At 42.2% G+C, this 22,237-nt stretch overlaps 1 protein-coding gene across 5 annotated transcripts in view; it reads right to left on the bottom strand.

Annotated features, from left to right (window-relative positions):
* Positions 1-22,237, bottom strand: part of MIS18BP1 (MIS18 binding protein 1) — a 308,295-nt gene that overhangs the window by 67,749 nt on the left and 218,309 nt on the right. For 4 of the 5 annotated variants that reach the window (XM_029598455.1, XM_029598456.1, XM_029598459.1 and 1 more), the window contains one exon: positions 18,261-18,400. In XM_029598455.1, the coding sequence (XP_029454315.1) occupies positions 18,261-18,400 (140 nt within the window). Of the gene's footprint in view, positions 1-18,260; positions 18,401-19,413; positions 19,520-22,237 lie in introns of those variants that run through there. The other variant, XM_029598458.1, reaches the window with a different exon arrangement.

Genomic DNA, 22,237 nt, shown 5'->3' with positions numbered 1-22,237 from the left:
AATACAGAGAAAAACAAACAAAAAAAATAACATAAAAAGAAAAAAAAATAACTTTCCCTGGTTCCTAAAACTTTTGGCTAGTACTAAAGTTTACTAAATATTTTTCTAGCCTACAATTTGACAATTGATGATTTCATAAGCAGAGAAAACAATGGCTGAGATGAATAATTGTCACTGTGATGGTATAAAAGCAAGTTTGCTTACCATAAACGTTGTTTACCGTAGGTAGCAGGATGAATTAGCCATGCTTCATGGATGACGTCAACGAGTGGCACTAGGCATAGCTGTCTCTCAAAGCTTTAGAGCTTTTGCCCTACTGGGCATGGACGGCGGTTCCTGTGCTAACTATAGTTCCAGAAGGCTCCTAAGTTCTTATCAAAGAAGAAAAAAGGGGCATCCAGATGTATAGAAAAAGCTGTACAGGGAGGAGGGCGGGAATGCATAGCTAATTCATCCTATCTATGGAAACCATTGTTTATGGTGAGCAAACTTGCTTTTTTCTGTCAATAAGGGACCCTTATAGAGAAATTTTATTAACTGTTAATTTTCTTTTCATGAATCCTGCTACACCAATTCAGACAAGTGTGTTAGGTCTGCCTACCAGAGGATGGACTATACAATCAATTCAGAGGGACTTGGCAATATATTATGCCCGCATTTTATTATTCAAATAGTTTTTAAATACTTTTTAACAAACATATTACATCACCACCACTATGCGACCACAACGCCTTCTTATTTCTAAAACCAACAACATACATACATTACCCTTCACTCATACCTCCTAAAATCTAGTCACATATATCTTACCCTCTAAATAAACTCAGTGAAAATTCAACACATAACATTCAGTTGCATCTTTGATTACACAGTTGACCCCTCCGTATATAATATAGGTAAGTTGCAATACATATCTAATACAAATACTTGATCTAATGCATATATGACTATTCAATTCAACCAATTCAAAATCATATATCAATTCAAATACATTAATGACCTTTCAGTTAATCCAATTCAAATGCATATATATAACAATACAGCTGATCACAATGCAAATAATCCAACGAGAGCCTTGTTTCGCCCTCACAAAAGGGTTTCTTCAGGGAAGTGTAATTCTTAAGTTAACCTTTCAGAATAAAATATAATACTGCATATCAATTCTGGATCACCCATAAATAGACATTCATATGTAGATATCTTCTCATTGTAAGATGCATTTCTTCATGTTAATCACAAATCAATGTTAGATTTTCATTGATATATTTTTGTGCTGTTTGTGGTCTGATCCATGGTGCTGGTATCTATAAATAACAATGAATATAAAACCATTCATCATACACCCTATTATCTCATCTGCCTATATCATAATATACTTATCATGAACAACCACCATTGATCCAAGCAATACCAGCCTGATGTCTTCTTAATCCGTGTCAACCTCTTGTCCATGACACTTTGTTTTAGCAATGTGCTATTTCATACTCGGGATATCTTGTCTATTATTCATACTGAAACCATATCCAATGGTACTGAACCTCGTGCACTTCCGTATCTATAACAAATAAATAATTTGGCATTCACTTTGACTATATAATTCTCCACTTTACGGACCAGAACATTTTAGGTGAAATTAACTTATATTCACTTTATACTAGCTGTAACGGTAAAACCAACATTTTTTAAAAACTCCGCGTTAACCGTCTACTCTGCAGGGTCCCGCTCAACCTAATCCTCACCCAAACCAACCTTAGACCATTCTACCTAACCTACTTAGTAATATGTCAGCATACATTTAAAAAATATTATTCGTTTAATACTCACACAAACGGACCTTCAACCATTCTCCTGCCAGACCGCATAGGTCCTAGGAAGTCTTCTAATCATGTAACGCCTCACCATGTCCATTTAAGCCAAAGAGAGCCAATCACAACCACATCTACATATGAATGTCTATTTATGGGTGATCCAGAATTGATATGCAGTATTATATTTTATTCTGAAAGGTTAACTTAAGAATTACACTTCCCTGAAGAAGCCCTTTTGTGAGGGCGAAACGAGGCTCTCGGATTATTTGCATTGTGATCAACTGTATTGTTATATATACATTTGAATTGGATTAACTGAATAGTCATTAATGTATTTGAATTGATATATGTTTTTGAATTGGATGAATTGAATAGTCATATATGCATTAGATCATGTATTTGTATTAGATATGTATTGCAACTTACCTGTATTATATATGGAGGGATCACCTGTGTAATCAAAGATGCAACTGAATGTTATGTGGTGAATTTTCACTGAGTTTATTTAGAGGGTAAGATATATGTGACTAGATTTTAGGACGTATGAGTGGTATGAGTGAAGGGTAATGTATGTATGTTGTTGGTTTTAGAAATAAGAAGGCGTTGTGGTTGCATAGTGGTGGTGATGTAATATGTTTGTTAAAAAGTATTTAAAATCTATTTGAATAATAAAATGCAGGCATAATATATTGCCGAGTCCCTCTGAGTTGATTGTATAGTCTATATGTAGATCAGAGGTGGTGCACTTTTGCTTTCTTTACCTGTTGAGGTTACCAGAAAATGGAGGCAGAACACACAGCTTTCTTCATGACATCATTGCCATGACTTAAAAGTTGGTGCAGCACAGAGAAAACTAGTATTCCTATGACAGATTTTACATTTGACAGATATATTCAAATTGTTAAAAGCTTTAAAACTGGGAGAGGAATCCACTTAGAGCACACTACCTATCCACACCCTCAGAAAAAATAGGAAGAAAATATGTCAGATGACATGTATAGTCAGAGAGGAAAAGTACCTTCTGTAATCCATTTTGAAGTGCTGAATAAAGTGTGAAAAATGGAATTTAAATCTAAAATAAATAATAAGGGCTGCACACCCCTCGACAGAAATGTGGGTCTCCTTGATGACTGTCAACACTGAAGCATCCACTTTGGGCAACTTCAACAACTGCAGAGCCTCCTCTTGAATGGGTATAACCTTGCCAGAGCCCTGCCTACTTTTAAGCTGGATTCCAGAATATCCCACTCTCTAAACACTAGTTTCTTCACTGCACGATGAAATGGGAAAGCCTTTGTAGGGCCCCTGAGCCCCTCAAATATGGGAATCTCTCTCCATCCTGTTGTGTCGCTGACACAGATCCCTTGATCCCAAGTTTCTTAAGAACTGGAAAGATCACTTTGGGCAACTTCTTCCTTCAAAAATATTGGACCACCTCAGGCTTGCATCCTTGTCCTCACTCGCCAGACAGATCTGCAAAGGATCTTCACTAATATCAGGTTCAAAATCAATGGACTCCAGATCTGAATCTGGCTCCCTTATATTCGTGTGCCTCTTCTTGATGAGCAAATCTACAGCCGCTTCTCAGGGGAAATACTCTATTCTCCCTAACCTCAAGGTGCTCCCTTAGCAAGAGGATGTTTAAACAATACTTTTTCTGGAAAATTAGGCCTTGTACAGCAAGTCTGGATGCACATCCAGGGGCTCTGCCCCCCCCTCCATCACCATATATCCTGCCTATGCGCCAAAAGTAGCTCCAGGAACTTTATCTACAGCTGGAGGAACTCCTTCCAACTGTGGCACTTCACAAACAGCTTTTCTTCTCCTCAAATTCAAATTATTTTTTTTTACATTTTTTATTTATCCAATTTTTTAATAATTACAAGCAGACAACTTGCACAGAAATATCAGTTCAGTACAAACATTCCATTAAGGCAATCATTCTATATATAAATCTTCAAATTGTACTAAGCTTTAAATAAAAGAAATATTGGGGAGGCCCTAAGATATGGGCGATATACTAAGAAATAACAAAAAACAAGTAATATAGGACACTTGAGGAGTTGGCTCATTACATATTTACCGAGCCTACTTGAGAAATAACATTAGGCGCATGAGTCCAAGAAAGCTATAAGTTGGGGAGGATCAAAAAAAGTGTAACTCTGGTTTAAATATTTAATGCTACATTTGCAGGGGTAACACAGTAAAAAAACTATGCTCCTTTCTGTACTACCTCTGTTCGCATAGGGGCGGATTTTCAGCGCCCTGCTCGCCTAAATCCGCCCAAAACCGGGCGGATTTAGGCGAGCAGGGCCCTGCGCGCCGGTAAGCCTATTTTACATAGGCCTACCGGCGCGCGCAGACCCCGGGACTCGCGTACGTCCCGGGGTTTTCGGAGGGGGGCGTGTCGGGGGCGTGTCGGGGAGCGGGCCCGGTCGACGCGGCGTTTCGGGGGCGTGTCGGCCGCGTTTTGGGGGCGGGTACGGGGCGTGGCTATGGCCCGGGGGCGTGGCCGCGCCCTCCGTACCCGCCCCCAGGTCGCGGCCCGGCGCGCAGCAGGCCCGCTGGCGCGCGGGGATTTACGTCTCCCTCCGGGAGGCGTAAATCCCCCGACAACGGTAAGGGGGGGGGTGTAGACAGGGCCGGGGGGGGGGGTTTAGGTAGGGGAAGGGAGGGTAAGGTGAGGGGAGGGCAAAGGAAAGTTCCCTCCGAGGCCGCTCCGATTTCGGAGCGGCCTTGGAGGGAACGGGGGGAGGCAGTGCGGCTCGGCGCGCGCAGGCTATACAAAATCGATAGCCTTGCGCGCGCCGATCCAGGATTTTAGTGGATACGCGCGGCTCCGCGCGTATCTACTAAAATCCAGCGTACTTTTGCTTGAGTCTGATGCGCAAGCAAAAGTAGGCTGATCGCGCTTCTTTTAAAATCTACCCCATAGTTAGGAAAGTTTTTCTTCTAGTTTGAGTAACCTTTGTGAGGTCTGGGTATACCCAAACCTTTTGGCCATAAAATAAGGCATCTTTATTTCAAAAGAAATGTTTAAACACATTATTACGGTCAGATAGAAAGGCAAAGGAGACTAAAAGAAGTCTCCTTCTAGATACCGCAGCCTCCAAAGATATCTCTAAAAGCTCAGAGACAGCTAAAGATACCTGCGGTTCATTCAACTCTTCAGAGGCAGCCCAGGTTTGGGGCAAATAATACACTTTGGTTATGATGAGCTGATTTTACATTTTTTTATTTTTTTATTTTAATCCAAGTCCTAACACCTGTGGAAACAATTTGGATCTTCAAAGCAGACTGTAGGTTTTGCAACTCTACTACCTGCTGGAGCCAGAAAATACTGAGCAACTGTAGGGGGCACACTGTCTTAAGAACAGCTGTAGAGTAAAGCTTTTCTTCTGTCTCCATCTGCTGGTAGGGGAGAAAAACCATGCTGTCTGGACTGATCTAGGGAAAATAAGGAAACCATCTTTAAAGAAAGGTGTTGCAACCGTCCCTTCCCAACAGCTTCACTCCGCCTACCTTTCTTTCTTTGCACCTCCTCTCACTATGGATGGATGCCTGGCTACCGCGGTGTCTGCCTGCCGTCCTCTCTGGCATCCCCGGACTGGCTTGGGCGCTGCCTCCCGCCATGCTCTGCTGGTACCTTAGGGCGCGTGGCCCTCACTCTTATTTCCTACTTGGCGCGAACCTCAGGGGCGTCCCCCTGTGATGACATCACGCTGCCCGGATATTTAAAGCCTATGATGTTTGCTAGTCTTTGAGTTAGCAAGGGGAATCTTACGGATGGGATTCACTCTCCATACCCAGCTACTCTGCCTTTCCAATTTTCCATTGGACTCTTAACGCTAACGGGGTACCTGCTCCTCAGGGGCCTCACTTGCTTTCCAGGTCACTATCAGGAAACCAGTACTCGCTTGTCGAGGGCCCATGTTCCCTGATTCGCTGCCTGCTCCTACCTTCTCTTCTGCCTGGAAGGATTTGCTATCTTCAACACCAGTGAGTACTACCATCTTCACCTCAGAGCTGTTCCCTGGAACCAGGTACTCGCTCCTTGAGGGCCTGCCTCCGTTCCAGCCCTAGTGCCATCTCCTACGTGGAACCGCTGTGTGAGTACATTACCTTCAAGCCTCTCAGCTCTCAGGTACTCGCTCCTCGAGGGCCTGCTCTCCCTATCCTGGGGTTCTCCATACTGGGGCTTTGTGCATATTCCACTGTACTCACTATTCTCAGTTCCTTCCACTAAAGCACTGCTACCAGAGGAGTCGCTGTTCCAGGTCCTGAGGGATACTAGCCCAGCCGGGCTACGTCTGCTGCTCACCACTGCCACCTCTGGTGGCTTCACCACATTGTCTAATAAAAGATCAATCTCTGTGTTTGTGTGTCCTAAGCTGAGCCTGACCTGCGGCCCCCCACGTGACTTCCCCCCCGTGGGCGTGGTCAGCTGCCACAGTATCCAAGCGTCCACCCTCTTAGAATAGCGAACTTTTGCACTTGCTCACAGTTTTGGTTACTCTTTCTGCCTACCTCTGTATCAAACTGAGTTCTCAGATAATACAAGGACTGAGTAGGAAGGCGTTTGCTCTTTGCAAAATTGATTACCCAGACCAAGTTTCTTAAAAGCTGGACCACTTTGCTGGACATATGAAGACCTTCTTGATGAAACTTGGCTCTGATTAGCCAATCATCTAGATAAGAACATAAGAACATAAGAAAATGCCATACTGGGTCAGACCAAGGGTCCATCAATCCCAGCATCCTGTTTCCAACAGTGGCCAATCCAGGCCATAAGAACCTGGCAAGTACCCAAAAACTAAGTCTATTCCATGTTACCATTGCTAATGGCAGTGGCTATTCTCTAAGGATGAACCATTATGCCATCTTTCCTTAAAAATGTTGTCTCAGTTGCCATGACTTTGATAAATGCTTGCGGAGCTGTAGCCAGGCCAAAAGGAAGCATTTTGAATTGAAAATGCACTTGTAGGATACAGAAACAAAGATACCTTTGCTTTTCCACCCCGATGGGAATGTGAAAATATACTTCAGAGAGATCCACTGGTGATAGAAACTCACCCTTCACAATGCCACCATTATAGAACGAATATTTTCATTCTGAAGTGAGGGATATGGAAACTGCAGTTTACTCCTTTTAGATCGAGATTAGGCCTGAAGGTCCTATCTTTTTTGGGAACTACAAAATAAATCAAATTTCACTTGTGACCCTGGTTGCAGCAAGGAACCAGAACTATAGTGAATAACAGCTAAAGTCTTGTGAAAATAGTCTGGACTACACCTCTCTTTGTGGCTGAGAAACACAAGGATCCCATGAAGGTGTTGGGAATCGGAGTGGTCTGACATTATGAGGGTCCACTCCTGGTAAAACTGCTGTTAGCAACCTCCTACCAGAATTATCAAAGAGTGAACCCACTGTGCTTTATTGTGAAGCACAACCGACTCTCGAGGAGCTAAGTTAGACCTTGGCTTTTCGAATCTCCGAAAGGACTGGTTCTTGCCCTTAGGTCTGCAAGAATAAGAATACAACTACTTGCCAGGTCTATAACCTCTGGAATTGCAAAACTGACTACGATAGAAAGATTGACTTTTGTCCTCAGGGAGCCTTTGGATCTCCAACACTCTTTACTAATTGTTCTAGATCTTCCCCAAATAGCAGCTTTTCCTTAAGGGAAGTTTGCCTAGCTGAGACTTGTACCATGAGTCTGCTGCCCAGTTGAAGAACTAGAGAATTCTTCTAGTTGCTATGCCAGAAGCTACCAACTTAGAAGAAATTCTAAAAGATCATATAGGGCATCAGCTAATAATGCTGCTTCTGATTCCATTTGGGCTGCATCTTTACTCTCTGGAAGCTGTGGTGAAGATGCAGCCCAAACGACATGTTCCCGCAAATTGAAATTTGGACTACAAGGTCTGTTGAAGAAAATACATTTTTTAATGAGCGGTCAATATTCCTATCCCATGGGGTCCTTAAGCGAAGTACTACCCTCAACTGAATACTGGTTCTTCTAATAACAGCAGTGACTACAGTGTCCACCCGAGGCATCTAAAATATACGTTAGACTGCTTCCTGAGGATGAGAATATAATTTAATGATAATCTTCACTTCTTTGAGGCCACTCTCTGGGGACTCCCATTCCAAAAGCACCATTTCCTCTACCTTAGAGTGCAGAGGAAAGGTCTTAACTGACTTACAGATGCCCTTAATAATGGGATTCCAATCAGGAATCTCTTCAACCTTGGAATCAGCTATTCTTAGTGATGACACAACCTGATTAATAAATGCCGCAATTTTGTCTCTAAGGAAGACATGGATAATTGTATCATCCTACCTGAAGATACCTCATCTTGTTCCAGGGAAGCACAACTAGCAGAATCCAACTTATCATCAGGCTCCTTCTGTAACTTCTTGCGAATAACAAATCAAACCTCTGTAGCCAGCTGAACTCTGGAGAAGTGAGGAGATCTCCCTGTCCAATCAGGCTTCTGAATCACACAGATGTAAAAACCTAAAAAATTCTTGAAAAATCTAGTCGCAAAACTGGCAACCCCGGACATCATGCGATGCCCACAGACAAAGAGTACAAACTTCATGCGAATCAGTCAAAGACATGGTCCACGGGTACTATGAGTATTGATGAAACCTGGAGGCCATGCTTCGAGCCAGCAAGTGGTCAGTACAGGGTGGACACAGATGCCAAAATACCCCCAAAACCGAATGCAGAGAAGGTATAAACTTACCACACTGCCCTACTGACTAGGGGGAACCAAGGAAGAGAGACCCTGGCATGAAAACTTACGAAACAATGCAAGAAAAAATGAGTAATCTCTGAAAACAGAAAGAGCTCCACTACTGTGAGGCAGCAGCACCGCGGAAAGAGACTGTAGGGGAACCCTGCGATGCCGCATGGATATTGGCATACTGGGCATGCTCAGTGTGCCAGTCAAAGTTCTAGAAACTTTGACAGAAGTTTTCCGTTCCAGGCTCCATCTGATGATGTCACCCAAGTGTGAGGACTACCATTCTGCTTGTCCTAGGAGAATCTGTTTTATTCTCCATTTCTTTCCTAATAATTCCTTACATTCTATGTGCTTTCTTGGCTGCTGCTGCACACTAAGCAGATTTCAATGTATTTTCAACGATGACACCTAGATCCTTTTCCTGAGTGGTGACTCCTAATGTGGAACCTTGCATTGTATAGCTATAATTTGGGTTATTCTTCCCTAAATGCATTACTTTGCACTTGTCCAGATTAAATTTCATTTGCCATTTGCATGTCCAGTATCCCAGTTTTGCAATAATCTCTTGCAACTTCTCACAACCCTCTTGTGATTTAACAACTTTGAATAATGTTGTATCATCGGCAAATTTGATGACCTCACTTATTCCCATTTCCAGGTCATTTATAAATTTATTAAAAAGCAGTGGTCCAGAACAGTTCCTTGGGGCACTCCACTAATCAGCTTTCTCCATTGGGAAAATTTGCCATTTAGCCCTACACTCTGTTTTCTTTTTTAACTAGTTGGTTAATCCACAATAGGAAACTACCCCCTATCCCATGACCTTTTAATTTCCTAAGGAGTCTCTCATGAGGGACTCTGTCAAATGCTATCTGGAAATAAAGATACACCCTATCAACTGGCTCACCTTTGTCCATGTTTATTTACGCATTCAAAAAAACGTAGTAAATTTGTGAGGCCAATACACAACGGTGGGTTATGCACTCCTACTAGCAGATGGAGATGGAGATAACTGACTCACTGACATTACAGACATATAGACCTGCCCTGACATCAGCCTGCTAGTATCTCTAGAAAAGCCAACTTGGAAGTACTGAGCTCAGTAAAACATTTAACAACTTAGGGGCTTGTTCTTCACTTATCAGTTCTTCAGATACTCAGAACAAAGAATACACTGCATTGTCCCTGAATAAGGGATAAACTAAAACCAAAATCAAGGAGGCATCCCAGGGTGGGACTGTGGATTGGCCTACCTTCAAAGGAAAGGAAATCATCAGGTAAGAAGAAATTTCACCTTCCTCTGCACTCTGGCAGGCCAATCCACACTGGTAGGACGTACCAAAGCTACTCTCGAAATAAGTAGGAGTCTGGCTACACATCCATCATCACTGCCCGCGTGAAGGCCACGTCCTCTTGAGTCTTAACATCCAAGCGGTAATGCTTGGAGAAAGTATGTAAGGAGGACCACCTCACAAATCTCAACCAGAGACAACATATGAGTCTCCACCCACGAAACCATGACTTGGCTAAGCAATGAAACATCTGCATTACATAGGCAACCGTGATGACCTCTTTAACCCTAAGGCTTACTGTCGCCCGTGACGCCTGTTCTCCTTGTCTACCTCCATCATATCTTCCTCCGCCTATAATTTGAGATCTTGGCTCTGATTTTGGCTTAAAATCTCAGTTATGAGCTGTAATCAAGTCAGCATTCTTTAAGCTTCCGGTTCTTCACCCTATAAAATATTTATCAGCTCCCGATTTCAGAACATTAGTGCAAGTGTTTATCCTGACCACATCAGACTATTGCAACTCGCAATATGCAGGATTGCCAAAGTATATGATTTTATTTATTTATTTAACATTTTTTATATACCGACATTCGTTAGAAACATCACATCGGTTTCCATAAAACAATAATGCAGCCAACAGGGCTTTACAGTGTAACTGATGTTAAAACTGGAGAAGAGGGTGGGGGGGGAAGGGGAGTGGAGGGGGGAATGGGAAAATTAGGATATAGATAGTATTACAGATTGAAATTTATGATAGGATCTCTTCAACTGTTACAAAATGCAGCTGCCTATTTAATTATTTCTCATTCCATCAGGGAACATATCTCTCCTGCATTGTACCAACTTCACTGGCTTCCTATTAGGTACAGGATTCGGTTCAAACTTATGACTCTTGTACACAATGCCCTTTATTCTGTTTCATTGTCTAAAACTAGTACAGTATGCCCCTCTCTGTGGTCCTTAAGGTTTGCAGATAAGGATCTACTTGTTCTCACTGCTAAAACCTATATCCAGACAATTCGTACCAGGGCTTTTGCTGTCTCCAGTTCTAAGTTGTAGAATGAGTTACCTATGAAGATGAGAACTCTTTCTGATTATAAATTTTTCAGAAAACAGTGGAAAGCACACCTTTTTCGTCTGGCTTTTTCTTGATATTTTTTCTTCAGTGGTATATGCATTTATAATTTTATTTTGTTTACTGTATTGCTGTGTTTTAAAATGATAATGTATTGCCTAGTTGCTTAACGGTTTACCACTTAGCACAGCTTTTCTGCTATATGCAGTATAAAAAAATAAAATCTGTAAATAAAATAAATAAATAATAATTAACATACAGCTGATCAGTATTCCTCAAAGGGAGAGTAACTTTCAAGTACCACATCAGATGCCACTTTACATCTAAGGCATGTAACAAATTAAAATCTCGCTCATCTCTATCCCCTGTCCAATGTGGGCAGAGAAATAGACTGATTCAAATGGAACTCCGATATCAAGTTCAACAAAAAGGAAAGCACAGTCCTGAGCTGCACCGTCCCAGGAGTTAATCGTAGAAAATGACTCACGGCAAGAAAGAGTATGCAAGCAGAGATATGCCTTGATGAACAAATTGCCACCAGGAAAACAGTTTTCAAAGGAAGCAGCTGCAAGAAGAGATAACGCAGCAGCTGAAAGGTAGGCCCTGTCAAAAATCTCAATACCAGGTTAAGGTCCTAAAAAGGCACCGGTAGACACAAGGGAGGCTGTAAATGCTGGATCCCCTTCAAGAACCTAGACACATCTGGATGGGAGAACAAGGGCCTGGCATTAATCTGCCCTCTATAGCATGTCAGAGCTGCCACCTGCACCTTCAGGGTGTTAAGAGCCAAAACCTTAACCAATCCCTCCTACAAAAATTCCCAATTCAGTGGCATCTCTACTCTGAGAGGGTGAGAACCTCCCACTCTGCACCAGTTCTTGAATACTCTCCAAACTCTAATATAAATGTTAAGAGCTCCGGAGTCTTCTAGAGAACCCATCTGGGGAGTGGCACAGGACTTCAAGCAGGGTTATGAACAAAACAAGAACCAGTCTTCCGCCTATTCAGTCCCCTCCACTGCAGGTTGGGCTCTTGGGTTCTAGGGGCCAGTAGATCTCTTTGGCGGCAGTACATCATGGTGGTGAGTCCACACAGACAAGACAGGAACAAGGCAGGCCAGACACAAGGCAGAAAAGGCAGGCAGGGCCTGGCAGGTTGGACACAGCAGGCTGGAGTCAAGGCGTGCACAAGGCGTGGCTGGAGACAGGCAAGACCTGGAACTAGACAAACACAGATCAGGCAAAGCAAGGACAAGGCTCTAGTACAAGCAGACTGGACAGGACACTGGAACAGACAGGACAAAACCAACAAGGCAGACTAGGGCAGGAGTCAGACAAGGGAAACACTGAACAAGGAACAATGAAGCCCCAAGGCAGCAAGGCTTGGACAAAGAGAATAAGCCCAAGACCCAAAGATAGGATACAAGAGAGAACAGGCCAAAGGCCTCAAGGCAAGCAACTAAGGTAGAAGGCCCGTAAGTCACAAGATAAGGAACAAGGAAGAAGGCCCGTAGGCCACAAGACAAGGAATGAGTGGCAGGTCACAGAGCCAGAAGTGACACCATGAGATGCCAAGGATCTTCTGGCAGGGCTGGGTTACATAGTTGAGACTTTGGGTGTGGCAAGGGCAGTGAGTATGATTTTTTACCCACCGGTGAGAAGTTGTACATGTGCATGCGATGCATAGAGCTCCTGGCTCTCAGAGAACGAGTCCGATCTCTGGAGGCTAGAGTGGCAGACCTGGAGGAGCTGAGGCAGATAGAGAGGTATATAGATGAGACCTTCAGGGACATAGTAGTCAAGTCCCAACTTCAGACTGGCAGCCTTGGTGCTGCCTTGGAGGAAGAGGGTCTCATGATGGGAGAGCACCAACCAGGTGCAGCAGTAAAGGATCCTGTAGCAAGGACCTGCTCTCCAGGTGATGCATTGTCCTTTCGCACTGAGGATATCTCCCCAAGGCCTACTGCCTAGGAGGGAAGGGTTAGGTCGGCCGTCATAGTTGGTGATTCAATTATTAGGAATGTAGATAGCTGGGTGGCTGGTGGGCGTGAGGATCGCCTGGTAACATGCTTACCTGGTGAGAAGGTGGCTGACCTCACGTGTCACCTAGATAGGATTTTAGACAGTGCTGGGGAGGAGCCGGCTGTCGTGGTACATGTGGGCACCAATGACATAGGAAAATGTGGGAGGGAGGTTCTGGAAGCCAAATTTAGGCTCTTAGGTAGAAAGCTTAAATCCAGAACCTCCAGGGTAGCATTCTCTGAAATGCTCCCTGTTCCACGCGCAGGTCACCCTAGGCAGGCAGAGCTCCGGAGTCTCAATACGTGGATGAGACGATGGTGCAAGGAAGAGGGATTCAATTTTGTTAGGAACTGGGGCACCTTTTGGGGAAGGGGGAGTCTCTTCCGAAGGGATGGGTTCCACCTTAACCAGGGTGGAACCAGACTGCTGGCATTAACCTTTAAAAAGGAGATAGAGCAGCTTTTAAACTAGAACAAAGGGGAAAGCCGACAGTCGCTCAGCAGCGCATGGTTCGGAGAGAGGTATCTTCAAAGGATACTAATGATGCATTAGAATTAGGGCATCCCAACAGTGTGGTTCCAATAATTAGAAAAATAGTCCAAGTGCCTGTAACTAAAAACTCACCTGAGCTAAAAAATTCTAACTTATCCCTATCAATTAAAAAGCAGAATGAAAATACAAACAAAAAACAAACTTTGAAATGTCTGTATGCTAATGCCAGAAGTCTAAGAAGTAAGATGGTAGAATTAGAATGTACAGCAGTGAATGATGACATAGACTTAATTGGCATCTCAGAGACATGGTGGAAAGAGGATAACCAACGGGACAGTGCTATACCGGGGTACAAATTATATCGCAATGACAGAGAGGAGCACCCGGTAGCAGGTGTGGCACTTTATGTCCGGGATGGCATAGAGTCCAACAGGATAAACATCCTGCATGAGACTAAATACAAAATTGAATCTTTATGGGTAGAAATCCCTTGTCTGTCAGGGAAGACTATAGTGATAGGGGTATACTACCGACCACCTGGTCAAGATGGTGAGACGGAGAGTGAAATGGTAAGAGAAATTAGGGAAGCTAACCAAATCGGTAGTGCAGTGATAATGGGAGACTTCAATTACCTCAATATTGACTGGGTAAATGTATCATCGGGACATGCTAGAGAGATAACGTTCCTGGATGGAATAAATGATAGCTTTATGGAACAATTGGTTCAGGAACCGATGAGAGAGGGAGCAATTTTAGATCTAATTCTCAGTGGAGCACAGGACTTGGTGAGAGAGGTAACGATGCTGGGGCCGCTTGGCAACAGTGATCATAATATTTATTTTTATTTATTTATTTAACATTTTTATATACCGACCTTCATGAAAGAAATTCATATCAGATCGGTTTACAAATAACATGAGGGGAATAACAAAGTCAACCATATAACAAGAAATGAAATGAAAGTTACATATAACAAGGGGTATTAACCTGGAGGGCTAGAATAGCCGGAGCGATAGAAAGCATAACTGAACAAATTAGATAATACAATAATATGATGAGAAGAGGCGTAAGTGTATAGGCTACACTTGTCATAGAGTTTAGGTAGGAGTCAGTGTCTGAATTAGTGAGGAATTGCTGGAACTGTTGGTTAAGTGAAGGCCTGGATGAAGAGCCATGTCTTAAGTTTTTTGCGGAAGGTAGACGGGCATGGTTCTAATCTGAGTTCAGTGGGCATCTTGTTCCAGATGGCTGGGCCAGCTGTAGAGAAGGTTCGTTCTTTGGTAGATGATAGGCGGGTAGATTTCGTTTAGGGGGTTGCAGGGTGCCTTTATATGCTTCTCGAATCGGTCTGTCTGATGTGTATAATTTGAGGGGAATCTGGAGGTCTAGTTGTTGTTGGTTGTGAATGACTTTGTGAATTATAGATAATAATAAATATGATCAAATTTGATTTAATGACTGGAAGAGGTACAGTGTGCAAATCCAAGGCTCTCGTGCTAAACTTTCAAAAGGGAAACTTTGATAAAATGAGAAAAATTGTTAGGAAAAAACTGAAAGGAGCAGCTACAAAAGTAAAAAATGTCCAAGAGGTATGGTCATTGTTAAAAAATACCATTCTAGAAGCACAGTCTAGATGTATTCCACACATTAAGAAAGGTGGAAAGCAGGTAAAACGATTACTGGCATGGTTAAAAGGGGAGGTGAAAGAAGCTATTTAAGACAAAAGATCTTCATTCAAAAATTGGAAGAAGGAACCAACAGAAGAAAATAGGATAAAGCATAAACGCTGGCAAGTTAAATATAAGACATTGATAAGACAGGCTAAGAGAGAATTTGAAAAGAAGTTGGCTGTAGATGCAAAAACTCACAGTAAAAACTTTTTAAAATATATCCGAAGCAGAAAGCCTGTGAGGGAGTCAGTTGGACCGTTAGATGATCGAGGGGTTAAAGGGGCACGTAGAGAAGATAAGGCCATCGCGGAAAGATTAAATGATTTTGTTGCTTCGGTGTTTACTGAAGAGGATGTTGGGGAGGTACCCGTAATGGAGAAGGTTTTCATGGGTAATGATTCAGATGGACTGAACCAAATCAAATCACGGTGAACCTAGAAGATGTGGTAGGCCTGATTGACAAACTGAAGAGTAATAAATCACCTGGACTGGATGGTATACACCCCAGAGTTCTGAAGGAACTAAAAAATGAAATTTCAGACCTATTAGTAAAAATTTGTAACCTATCATTAAAATCATCCATTGTACCTGAAGACTGGAGGATAGCAAATGTAACCCCAATATTTAAAAAGGGCTCCAGGGGCGATCCGGGAAACTACAGACCGGTTAGCCTGACTTCAGTGACAGGGAAAATAGTGGAAAGTGTTCTAAACATCAAAATCACAGAACATATAGAAAGACATGGTTTAATGGAACAAAATCAGCATGGCTTTACCCAAGGCAAGTCTTGCCTCACAAATCTGCTTCACTTTTTTGAAGGAGTTAATAAACATGTGGATAAAGGTGAACCGGTAGATGTAGTATACTTGGATTTTCAGAAAGCGTTTGACAAAGTTCCTCATGAGAGGCTTCTAGGAAAAGTAAAAAGTCATGGGATAGGTGGCAATGTCCTTTCGTGGATTACAAACTGGTTAAAAGACAGGAAACAGAGAGTAGCACTAAATGGTCAGTTTTCTCAGTGGAAAAGGGTAAACAGTGGAGTGCCTCAGGGATCTGTACTTGGACCGGTGCTTTTCAATATATATATAAATGATCTGGAAAGGAATACGACGAGTGACTTTATCAAATTTGCATATGACACAAAATTATTCAGAGTAGTTAAATCACAAGCAGACTGTGATACATTACAGGAGGACCTTGCAAGACTGGAAGATTGGGCATCCAAATGGCAGATGAAATTTAATGTGGACAAGTGCAAGGTGTTGCATATAGGGAAAAATAACCCTTGCTGTAGTTACACGATGTTCGGTTCCATATTAGGAGCTAGCACCCAGGAAAAGGATCTAGACATCATAGTGGATAATACTTTAAAATCATCGGCTCAGTGTGCTGCAGCAGTCAAAAAAGCAAACAGAATGTTAGGAATTATTAGGAAGGGAATGGTTAATAAAACGGAAAATGTCATAATACTCTATATCGCTCCATGGTGAGACCACACCTTGAATACTGTGTACAATTCTGGTCGCCGCATCTCAAGAAAGATATAGTTGCAATGGAAAAGGTACAGAGAAGGGCAACCAAAATGATAAAGGGGATGGAACAGCTCCCCTATGAGGAAAGGCTGAAGAGATTAGGGCTGTTCATCTTGGAGAAGAGACGGCTGAGGGGGGATATGATAGAGGTCTTTAAGATCATGAGAGGTCTTGAACGAGTAGATGTGACTCGGTTATTTACACTTTCGAATAATAGAAGGACTAGGGGGCATTCCATGAAGTTAGCAAGTAGCACATTTAAGACTAATCGGAGAAAATTCTTTTTCACTCAACGCACAATAAAGCTCTGGAATCTGTTGCCAGAGGATGTGGTTAGTGCAGTTAGTGTAGCTGGGTTCAAAAAAGGTTTGGATAAGTTCTTGGAGGAGAAGTCCATTAATGGCTATTAATCAAGTTTACTTAGGGAATAGCCACTGCTATTAATTGCATCAGTAACATGGGGTCTTCTTAGTGTGTGGATAATTGCCAGGTTCTTGTGGTCTGGTTTGGCCTCTGTTAGATACAGGATGCTGGGCTTGATGGACCCTTGGTCTGACCCAGCATGGCAATTTCTTATGTTCTTATCTCTCATCTGTCTCATCCACAGTAACTCCTTGCTGCGGAACCTCCTGACGTCATCTGGGAGAGAAGGGCTCCCTCTGCCGAGGTCCCTGAGACTACAACTCACCACTTCCACCTGGTGGCTACTTCAAGCTGTATAATAAAAGAGTTCAAATCCGGTGTTTTGTGTATAGAGTCTAGCCCAGTGCTGTGGCTCCTCAAGAGGCTCCTCCCCGTGGGCGTGGCCATCTCCACAGCACCCAAGTATCCACTAAAACACACGTAATAACAACAGCTGGATGAGATGGGTGAGTTTTCACCTAGGGATGGATGCACATGAGGGTTAGGGAAGGGGAGGTGCAATGAGGAGGATTGTGATTACCACAGGTTTTCAAAACATAATAGGATGTTGGGAAGGGGCAGAATCAGATTTCATGCATTGAGGAAAGATTGGGGGGGGAAGGAATGGGGGATGTCAGGAGGTTTGTGATTGAGAAGGGCAGTCATGATAATGTAATTCTGGGAGGGAGAACGAATATGAATTGCAGCTTGGGTGAACTTTGCTTTTAAAAGATTTCTCCATTACTAGGAGGGAGAGGCCAAGAGGATTATGCCTCCTTTTTTTTTTTGTTTTTATTTACCTTTTCACCCCTTTTATCCCCCTGAGAAGGATTGATGAGGTAGGGTGTGGAAAATCAGGACACAAAATCCAAACCTTATTTATTTATTTTAATTTGGAGGGTATGGGGGAGGGACCGAGTCACTACAACTGGCCACGTGTTTGTTTTTTTAAAATCTGTATTTAGCATAAAGTCTAAAGTTATCCAGATAACCTTACCTGAATAATTTTAGCCACGTATATTCCGAAGGATGGCTAAAGTTATCAAGGTAAACTGATTCAAATAACCTTAGCCGAATATATTTATCAGGAGACTTGTCTCGCTAAACATCTGTGGCAAGTTATCCGACTAAGTGTAACTGAATAACTTATCCCACTCACCGTTTTTCTGAATATTGATCTCATTGTTTTTTTTGTTTTTTTTTAAGTGGGCTTACCTTTACTCTCTTGGTTTGAAAGGGTGTAGCACTGAAAATATCATCATGATTGTCTTTGCAAAGCTGGTCCAGAAAATCTCGCATTTGTTGCTTCCTTTTAAGCGTTCCCACTTTAGCAGTTATCTTTACAGGCTTCCCTCCTGAACAAAACAAAATGCACCAGATATAATAACATGCTGATATTTTAGTTTGTGTCAAATATAAATATTCATCAATCGATATTAGTATATGAGCTATAAATCCATATAATGCTGTCTGAACATATAATCATCACTCAGCAGAGTTGTGCCTAGGCAGTATTTGGATTGGGATATCCGAGGAATATTTGGTGCTGTAGGATGCGGTGTTGGTAGTTCAGTTATGGAGCAGCCTTCCCTCTAAACCAGTAGTGAACCAGTGGTCCAACATAATGTTAAGGAGGACTTTATTGCTAATATGCCAACTTTCAAGTAAGATATTAATGTGAAGTCCTGACTACTCTGTGGACATTAAGGACAACATTTTCAAAACTATTTTCATGCACAAAATCCAGTTATATTTATTATTTATTAGCATTTGATATTCCAATTTTTTTTTTAACCATGAATGGCTTCAAAGCAGATTACAATAAATTTTAAGAAGGTTACAGTAGTGTTAAATCACAACATTGTTTCAGGATCTATATATTTAAAGCCAGATTCATAGATTCTTTTGTTTGTTGCTGTAGAAATAGAAATACTTCTGTAGTAACTAGATTGCTGGAAAGGAAGTTTCTGTAGGGAATGCTTGGCTGAAGGATAGGTAGCTAAGCTCCAAATGTAGGAATAATAGAAGCATGTTCCAGATCTTTGGTGCATAATAACTAAAGGCTCGAAGTCTGGTGCAGGACAGTCTAGTAGATGTATTTATTTTTATTTTAAAGCATTTATTACCCGCCCTTCCTACGTTCACGGTGGGGTACATTATGAACATACATAAATCACACAAACATAAATCAAACAAACATAATAATACAGTACATTACATGATTCTTCAATAAGGGGAATATTACACAGCAAATATTACACAGCAAATAACACCAACAAGACAGAAGAACTAATAGTGGGGCCAATAATAGACTACAAAGAGTTTGCTGAAAGGGGAGAGATGCTGGGGATTATCCATTATCACTTACGTTTGGAAATGCTTTTTTGCAGAGGAAACTTTTTAGTGCTTTTTTAAAGAATATTCTTTCCCGGAGGCATCTTATTTCTTTGGTAAGCTGTACCATATGAGAGGGCCTGCAGAAAAAAAGGCACGTTTCATCAAGGTGGGTAAGCTTTGGAGATGGGAAATCTAATAACATTAGGTTTGCTGATCTGAGGGACCAGAAGCGAATGTGAATTTTTAGTACAGAGGAAATCCAGGGGGAGTGTAAATTGTAAATAGTAGAGTGTATGATCATGGAAAGCTTGTATTGTATACGTATGAGAATGGCAGCCAGTGTAATGTTTGAGAAAAGAAGTGATAATTTCATGAATGGGAGTGCCAGTTAGATGTCTTGCTGTCGAGTTTTATATAATCTGCAATGGACGGATAGCATATAGTGGGAAACCTGTTAAGAGAGAGTTACAATAATCTATACCAGAGAATAATAAAGACTGGAGGACAGACCAGAAATCAGAATGTTCAAAAAGGGGCTTGAGGTGACGGAGTAGATGGAGTTTGTAGAAGGATGAGTTTGTAATGGCTCTTATATGGTCACGCATAGAGAGAGGGGTCAATGGTGTCTCCCAAATTACATACAGTTTGGAAGACAGTGATGGAATGAGAGTTGAATATGGACTTTTCAGCTTGGAGAAGAGATGGCTGAGGGGGGATATGATAGAGGTGTTTAAAATCATGAGAGGTCTAGAACGGGTAGATGTGAATCGGTTATTTACTCTTTCAGATAATAGAAAGACTAGGGGGCACGCCATGAAGTTAGCATGTGGCACATTTAAAACTAATCGGAGAAAGTTCTTTTTCACTCAACTCACAATTAAACTCTAGAATTTGTTGCCAGAGGATGTAGTTAGTGCAGTTAGTATAGCTGTGTTTAAAAAAGGATTGGATAAGTTCTTGGAGGAGAAGTCCATTACCTGCTATTAATTAAGTTGACTTAGAAAATAGCCACTGCTATTTCTAGCAACAGTAACATGGAATAAACTTAGTTTTTGGGTACTTGCCAGGTTCTTATGGCCTGGATGGGCCACTATTGGAAACAGGATGTTGGGCTTGATGGACCCTTGGTCTGACCCAGTATGGCATGTTCTTATCTTATTATGAATTGTTGGGTGTGTTTTCAACAGGAAAACGTGATAGAACAATGATTTCTGTTTTAGAAATATTGAGAACTAGTTTACTGCAGTGAAGCCATTTTTAGATGGTTATAAGACAGTGGATAAGGCATGATTCTGTAAGAGCCCAGGTTTCTTTCAGAGGAAAAAAGAATTGGATATCATCAGCATAAATCTTATAACGAACTCTAAGGCCAGCAAGTGTGTGGCATAATGGTGTTAAGTAGACGTTAAATAAGGTAGCAGAGAGAGCAGACCCTTGGGACCCTAAGGGACATCATGGAAGAAGAAGAAGGAACGATATGGACTTGTTGGGTACTGTTATTGAGCTACGAAGAGAACCAGGACAGAACAGAACCAATTATACCAAAGGAGTGCAATCTAGAAAGTGAGATGAGATGATTTATTGTGTCAGATGCAGAGGAGATATCAAGTAGGCATAGAAGGAAAGTTAATCCTGATCAAAACCCTATCTCACCATGTCAAAGCTGGAAAGTAACAATACTTCAGTGCTAAAATGATCCCTAAACACAAATTGATATTGATTAAGGATATTATTAGAGTCAATAAAGTTGCAAAGTTGTTGGAGAATGGAGAAATTACTTACCTGATAATTTCGTTTTCCTTAATGTAGACAGATGGACTCAGGACCAATGGGTATAGTGTGCTCTTGATAGCAGTTGGAGACGGAGTCAGATTTCAATCTGACGTCAGCATTGCTCTGCTCTTCAGTATTCTCCTCGAAAAGCAATTGTGGATATATGTGTATTTGAATAACTTGATTAACTTGATCAACTTGAGTAACTTGATTAACTTGAACTGGTTGACGTGATTTCTAGCTGGAGATCGCCAGTGCACTCAACCGAGAAACTCTGACACCCTGCAATTATGGGTGTCTTAACTAGGAGTAAAGTCTGGCTTACCCGTGCTTGTCTTGCTCTCGGGGATTGTCACCCGAGGTTTCTGGATTTTGGGGCAGCCGTGAGTGGGATACTGAGTCCATCTGTCTACACTAAGGAAAACGAAATTATCAGGTAAGTAATTTCTCTATTTCCTAGCATGTAGCAGATGGACTCAGGACCAATGAGATGTACAAAAGCTACTCCCAAACCGGGTGGGAGGCTGCCCGTGGCCCACTTGGTACTGCCCTTGCGAATGCTGTGTCCTCCCTGGCCTGAACATCCAGGCGGTAGAACCTCGAGAAGGTGTGAATGGAGGACCACGTCGCCGCCCGCCAGATTTCGGTGGGCGACAGCATCTTGGTTTCTGCCCAGGACACTGCCAGGGCCCTTGTGGAATGGGCCTTGACTTGTAGAGGTGGAGGCTTGCCTGCCTCTACGTAGGCCGCCTTGATTACTTCTTTGATCCAGCGGGCTATGGTTGTCCACGAGGCTACTTCCCCTTGTTTCTTCCTGCTGTGAAGGACGAACAGGTGGTCCTTCTTTCGTATGGATTCCGATCTTTCCAGGTATCGAACTAGGAGTCTGCCGACGTTAAGATGGCATAGAAGGCGTGTCTTCAGAGTCCTTATACTCATCTGGAAATGGCAGCGAGATGGTTTGGTTTAGATAGAAATGAGAAATCTCCTTTGGAATGAAGGAGGGGACAGTGCATAACTGTATGGGTCCCGGTGTGAATCTGAGGAACGGTTCCCGACAGAATAGTGCTTGAAGTTCGGAG

The sequence above is a fragment of the Rhinatrema bivittatum genome, chromosome 4 (assembly GCF_901001135.1).
Source record: "Rhinatrema bivittatum chromosome 4, aRhiBiv1.1, whole genome shotgun sequence".
Classification (NCBI taxonomy): Eukaryota; Metazoa; Chordata; class Amphibia; order Gymnophiona; family Rhinatrematidae; genus Rhinatrema; species Rhinatrema bivittatum.
The sequence above is the reverse complement of the archived record's forward strand: the minus strand, read 5'-3'. Positions and strand labels throughout refer to the sequence as shown.